The sequence below is a fragment of the Mytilus edulis genome, chromosome 1, assembly GCF_963676685.1.
Source record: "Mytilus edulis chromosome 1, xbMytEdul2.2, whole genome shotgun sequence".
In the NCBI taxonomy this organism is placed as follows: Eukaryota; Metazoa; Mollusca; class Bivalvia; order Mytilida; family Mytilidae; genus Mytilus; species Mytilus edulis.
Window position 1 is genome coordinate 45,904,502 of NC_092344.1, and position 7,391 is coordinate 45,911,892.

The 7,391-nt window shown below is 35.4% G+C and overlaps 1 protein-coding gene across 1 annotated transcript; it reads left to right on the top strand.

Annotated features, from left to right (window-relative positions):
* The first annotated feature begins 769 nt into the window (after positions 1-769).
* LOC139519058 (uncharacterized) lies at positions 770-1,126 on the top strand. Its single transcript, XM_071310865.1, has one exon. The coding sequence runs from the start codon at positions 770-772 to the stop codon at positions 1,124-1,126; it is 357 nt and encodes a 118-aa protein (XP_071166966.1).
* The last annotated feature ends 6,265 nt before the right edge of the window (positions 1,127-7,391 follow it).

Here is a 7,391-nt window from a genome sequence, read left to right on the forward strand (position 1 = left end):
AAATTTTGATACACGAATAAAGTTGGTAAAAAGATTAATATGAAAAGAGCTGACATGCAGATACTTTTCACCTTTGAAGGCGTAAACATGACAGATTTCAGTACTTCCCGAAATTCCTGTGGCTTCAAATGTTAGTTGATAGGATTATAGTCTGAAAATATACAAAAAGAAATTATAATTGTGAATTGCAATAGGTAGCTGTGGGTAAATAACCATATAGTAGTTAATCTTACTTATAAAACAAGAAGATGTGGTATTATTGTCAATGAGACAACTCTCCACAAGAGATAAAAATAACATTTTGTTTGAATGATCAGGAGACTTAACTAACTGCAACAACTGGAAAGGAATCTTCTTACTATCCATTCCAAGTAAGGTCTTCTGCATATTTTTAATATCAAGAATTATAGAGGCTGTGGATAAGAAACTAAGACAAGAACAAGCTGTTTTCAGAAAAGGAAGAGGCTGCATAGACCACATATTTGTCCTACGTAACATCTTAGAACAGTGTCATGAGTGGCAGATAAAACTACTAGTAAATTTTGTGGACTTCGAAAAAGCGTTTGACAGCTTACACCGATAAAGTCTTTGTCAAATTCTGAGAAACTATGGAATACCAAGTAAGATAGTGCAACTCATCAAGCAGTTCTATACAAATTTCTCATGTACCATCAACTCTGAAACTGACACTAGTTTCCATGTAAAATGAGGAGTAAGACAAGGATGTGTTATGTCATATTTGCTGATCATAATTGCTATTAATTGGGTAATGAGAAAAACCCTAGTAGAAAGTAACACCGGACTGAGATGGACACTTTATACCACGCTTGAGGACACAGACTATGCTGATGATTTAGCACTTTTATCCCATACCGAAGACCATATGCAGGAGAAGACCAAAAACCTGGAAGAAACAGCTAAAATGATTGGACATAAGATCAATACCAAAAAGACACAGTTAATGTACCTCAATACGGAGAGACATTCTGTCATATTTATAGAAGGGAAACAGCTGGAAACGGTAGATTCATTTAATTATCTAGGCAGTTGTATAACACAGAAGGTGGTACTGAAAGATACTAAGATCAGAATAGGAAAAGCCAGATCCGCATTCATTAGATATTAAAGGCAACATCTGGAAAACAACAGCCTTACAAAAAAGACCAATCTCAGACTCTATAACAGCTATGTACTTTATGTACTCCTATGTGGCTCAGAGTGCTGGAGAATGACTGAGAAATATATCAAAAGACTCTCCATTTACCATTACACATGTCTGAAGAAGATAATGAAAATATTTTGCCCAAACAAAATCTCCAACAAAGACCTACATAAGATGACCAGCACCAAGGACATGGAGACTTTGCTGATACAAAAAAGATGGAGGTGGCTTAGTCATGTTATAAGCAAACCATCTGATGACATGACCAAGGTAGTCCTTAGATTGACACCAGAGGGGAAAAGAAAAAAGAGGTCAACCTAAAACAACATGGAGACGCACCATAGAAAATAAGCTAAAGGAAAGAGGATATACCTGGGGCACAGTGGAAAGAAAAGCAAACAACCGAGAAGAGCGGAGGAAACTTGTCCTTGTCCTATGTGCCATAAGGCATAGCAAGGACAAAGTAAGTAAGTATATTTTGTTCAAGGAAAAAATATGTTTATTTCGAAAACAATATGTGTCGGATTATTAAAACTCTTAGAAAATCTGATTAAAAAAATACCTGACCTGTCAAAGTTTAGCTTACATGGACTTGAAATACTACCGTTCAACTTCGTCTTCAACACAGCGAGAAAATTCCGCACCTGGAGGCGGTCTTTGGCTGGCCCCTAAACAAAATGTGAACTAGTTCAAACTCCGAAACATATAAATGAACTAGAATTAAAAACATACAAGACTAACAAAGATCAGAGGCTCCTGACTTGGGACAGTCGCAAACATACTGCGGGATTTAACATCTTTATCTGCTCTATTAGTTTGTTGTCTCTGACATAAAAAGAGGAAATTCAAGAAATTGCTATGTGAATTTTGGGGGAAATGCTTTTTTTTCAAAATACTTTATTTGATTAATATAAAACGAGTAAATATTATCCACTACTGGTATTTAAAAAAGATGTGGTATGATTGCCAATGAGTCAACTCTCCACAAGAGACTAAATGGCACAGACATCAACTACTATAGGTCACCGTACGGCCTTCAACAATGAGCAAAGCCCATATCGCATAGTCAGCTTTAAAAGGCCCCGAAATGACAAATGTAAAACAATTTAAAACTAGAAAAACTAACGGTCTAATTTATGTACCTAAAAAAAATTAACGAAAAACAAATATGTAACACATCAACAAACGACAGTTAACAACCACTGAATTACAGGCTCCTGAATTGGGACATGCACATACATAAGGAATGTGGTGGTGTTAAACATGTTAGATAGGATCCCAACCCTCCCCTAACCTGGAACAGTAGTGTAACAGAAGAACACAAGAACGAACTATACAAATCAGTTGAAAAAGGCTTAACTTATCAAATGAATACAAAAAGAAACATATCTAACAAAAACACAGAGTGAACGTGGCTGGATACTTGTACATCCTAACAACAAAAGGCACTAAGTATAGATCTGAGAGTACTGACAGCTAGTTCAAAGCCACTAACAACTAATAAATAAATCATGCATCTAAGAATAAATTCTTACCAAGACTTCTGTATATGTTGATTGAGACCCACTAGAAAGAAATGCACCACTATAGGGAGAGTACGTCTCTAGTGTTACTGTAACGTGTGTCCAATCCCTTTTATTACTTTTGCAAATAAAATATGTTTATACAACTATTGAGTCAACCAATTACATATATACTATTCTGTGCAACAGATTTTCATTGCTGGGTCAACATTATTGATTTCTCCTACATTATTTGTTACCTCATTTGAATTTTTTTAAAAAGGGTAAGAAAAAAATTGATTTCTTGTCCCAAGATACCGTGTGTTGCACTTATAAACTCTTTTTTATGTTTTAAAAACATGCTAAAATGTTAATGACTCAAGGTTGTCTAAATATACATTCAAACATTTATATGAATTGCATTTATTTCAAACGTTTCAGAAAACATGCACATAGAGTGAGCTGACAATAATTTAAGTCTTGTTTTTAAATTCTTTAAAAATTGAAACAGGGGTGGGGGTATAAACTTACTGTAAAGAAAAAGTTAGAGTAATACTATATGCAGTTATTTCTGATGTTGATAAACATTCGTGGATTACACAAGTAGAACCCTCCGGGTCGACTTCGATTTGATTAACTTGGATTGCTCGGGTAAAACTTTTTACATAACTGCACTGCAAGCGCACTAGACAGTTAAATTGGAAAAGAATTTCTTTTAAACGATTATCTGAAATATTTTGTATTTAAAAGTGCCATATCTTATTTAACTATAAGAGTAATGATATAATTTGTTTGTGTTAACAAATTAAATGTAAATTTTCATAGTACTTTTCAAAAGTTGTTGGGACGTATTTACGTACGGACAGACAAGGGTATAGAACACTGACGTTTTCTTATACTGCAATTTTACATAGCCGACCAATGCTCGACTTTAAAATATGACCCATATCCTATCAGGTCGATCGGGTCTGATCGAGATCGAACTGAGATCAAGACTGATGATAGTTGATTTGGTTTATCTAGTCGAGTAAAGATCGTGTAGAGATCGTGATCTGGTCGGAATAATCGAATATGTATTCAATTAGTGGTCGGGTTGGAGTCGTGATGGAGTCATTAAGGAGTAATTAATATAATATAAGTCGTGTGCAGTCGGATAGCAGTCGGGTAGAAGTCGTAAACAGAACCGATCAAGAAGTTTTGCTACGCTTGGTCGTGGAAATTTGGATAATCGGGATCACCGAGTTGATCGGATCGGCAGTGTGAATTTGACCCAAGTCGGGTTCTACTTACCTCGAGGGCGGCTTCAGTCGAGTCGAGTAAAAAAACAAAATGGAAGAAACAAATAGGAAGTTAAAAATTGAAAACATTCAACTTTAAGCTACTACTATCTTACATAGTCATTGGGTAACAAATGGTAAAAATAAAAACTTAATATACCAAACTGTGAAAATGAGCTTCTTTATTGATACAATACAAAATAAAATGTTTTCATCGATTTGGCACGATTTGATGAAGCAGTGGGTATTTTGCCGTAGCTGGAAAACTAGAAAATATTTTAGTTTGTCAGCTGTGGGCAAAGTTACGGAAGGCGGCTAGTGATAGGGTGGAGTTTTATTTTTAAAGTCGTTATAACGACATTGTTAACTTGATATAACGACTAAGCTTATGCAACTCGTTATAACAACTTAAGTAACTTGTTTTAACGACTTAACTAACTCATTTAAACAATTAAGCTATCTCGTTTAAACAACATAAACGAGTTAGATTTGCTTAGTCGTTATTACAAGTTATCTAAATCGTTTAAAAGAGTTAGCTAAGACATTTGAACGAGTTAGCTAAGTTGTTTAAATGAGTTAGCTAAGTTGTTTAAACGAGTTAGCTAAGTCGTTAAAACAAGTTATCTAAGTCGTTTAACGACTTTTCTAACTTGTTTATGTTGTTTAAACGATATAGCTTAGTTGTTTAAGTGAGTTAGCTAAGTAGTTAAAACTGATTCGCTCTCACCCCATATGGAATTTACTGACCCCGTATATATCGTGTTCTCAGAAACTGACATTATCAAGATGATTGATGTCTTGATGGACAACATTTTTGTAACGTTTGAAGGACGTGTCAATAGACTGTCGAAATTTCAATGGGAACAAATTGTGCCCCTCTTCTTGTCGGCTTGTTTCTTTGTTATTATGAGGCTGACTTAATACGGGAACTTCTTATGAAGAAAGATAGGAAGTTAGCAATATCCTTTAACTTTATGTCCCGCTATATAAATGATGTTCTCTCATCAAATTATACAAAATTTGGTGACTATGTTGAACGAATCTATCCCATTGAACTAGAGATAAAGGATACTACAGATACAGTTAAGTCTGCCTCATATCTTGACATATATCTAGATATTGACAATGAGGGTCGGTTGAGAACAAAACGTTAGGACAAAAGAGATGATTTCAGTTTTCCAATTGTGAACTTTCCATTTCTATGTAGCCAAATTCCAGCAGCGCCTGCCTACGGACTATATATCTCCCAATTGAAACGATATTCCCGGGCTTGTATTTCCTATCATGATTTCTTAGATAGAGGGTTGCTGCTCAAAAGGAAGATAATAAACCAAGAGTTTCAAATTGTGAATTTGAAATCATCCCGTCGTAAATTTTACGGACGCCATCACGAGTTGGTTGACCGTTATGGAATTACCGGTTCACATGTGATACCGGATATGTTCCTTATGTCATAACTACAATACCCTTCTCTTTTCACGAATGTGACCTACCGAATTAGATTATTTACCGGATTTGTTATTACATAAGCAACACGACGGGTGCCACATGTGGATCAGGATCTCCTTACCCTTCCGGTGCACCTGAGATCACCCCAAGTTTCTGGTGGGGTTCGTGCTGCTAAGTTTTAGTTTTCTTTGTTGTGTCTTCTGTACTATTATTTGTCTGTTTGTCTTTATATGTTAGCCATGGCGGTGTCAGTTTATTATCAATCTATAAGTTTGACCTTCCCTCTTGTATCTTTCGTCCCCCTTTTGTCACTATTTTTTGGAATGTTTACGCTTCTTGATCTATGAATGTGCAAAATTGATAAGTAAGATAGCCTTTCATCTCGCATAGTAGCTCTTTAATAGCCTTTGATACGGCGCATTGTGCTGAAGGAGAACTCACTTGATGCCAAAGAGACAGGCATCTAGTAAGCTTTGCTCGATTATGACTTTTGAACAGCGTTATACTACTGTTGTCTTTATTGTTACAAAATGTAGCAGAACTGTTAGAATGGATTAAATGTTCAGATATAAATACTTATTCGTTGTATTTAGTCTTTTTTTGTTTCTGTGGTCGTTGACTATTTATCATGTTCCGTCTTAGTTTCCATCAAACAAACTCGTCAATAAATTTTTGTCTGTCCCCATGATCTGCACGGAAGGTTCAAATATTCAGTTGGTAGTCTCGTCGGTTAAGTTTTAGAACTTTCAAAGAATAAGGTTCTCACCGAAGAATCAATCGTCCTCTTTGAGTACACGACTTGTTATTTTCGTAACTAAGTGATAAAGAAAAAACAAGTAAAGGACACTCTCCAAATTTATATTCGACAACGTCTTTAAGTGGATGTTTCTGTCGGTACATCTGACGTACAGCTCGACTCGGAATGCTTGAAAAATCTCTAACTATTCGTCAATTTGTATTGCTTATTGTCCATCAAGCAAACTCGTCAGTAAATGCTTATCTGTCCCCATGATCTGCCCAGAAGGTTAGAATATTGAGTTGATAGTCTGGTTGGTTAAGGTTTAGATATTTCAAGGTATAAGGTTCTCATCGAAGATTCTATCATCCTTCTTGATTACACGACTTGTTATTTTCGTAACTAAGTGATCAAGAAACCGAGTAAAGGGACACTCTCCAATATTCGAAAGAGTCATCAAGTGGATGTTTCTATCCGTGCATCTGACGTACAGCTCGTCTCGGGAAAGCTTGGAGAAAGTATAATGATTTTTTTAAACAGGGCTGTCATACATTTTGGACTGAACGCTCATTTTCTAATCTTTGAACTTCTATTCAAGCATTCGGCACTACGTCTAACAATGATTAATATCAGGTTTTTAGAAATGATTTGTAAGCCCACAGGAGATGTTCAACTACATGTACCACCATCATCACCGCTATCTTAAAATCAAATTTCAGAATTCTAATATTATATGTTGTGCTGCTTTATCATCTCTTGTATCCTTTAAACACCAATGATTATACAATATGGAAATGCGCTTAGAAAAGCAAATAGGGAGTGGACTCGACTCGACCAGCGGTTCACAAAGTTAGCGTAGCATCCAGTTGTTCTTTTAACGTTTTGGTTTTCTAATAATTCCTCCGAAAAAGCTGAAAGTCGTTCATACTATCGACTTTCTAACAATTTACAAAATTATATATTGTCTTATTGTTTCTTAAAATGTCCTGTACCAAGTCGGGAATATGGCAGTTGTTACATCTAATAATTCGTTTCTATGTATGTGGCATTCTCGTTTTTTTGGGGTTTTTTTTGTTGCACTTCAGTGTTTTCCTCTTCTATATAGTTAATGTGTTTCCTTCGATTTAGTTTGTAACCCGGATTTATTTTCTCTCTGTCAATTTATGACTTTTGAAAAGCGGTATGCTACTGTTGCTTTTATTTAATGTACATGCCTGCTTGGGAATTAGATTAAACATAGTTTTAACATACAATCTTGCCTTTAC

Bases quoted from the DNA above. Each gene is read 5' to 3' on its own strand.
- LOC139519058 (XM_071310865.1), top strand. From the start codon at position 770: ATGAGAAAAACCCTAGTAGAAAGTAACACCGGACTGAGATGGACACTT.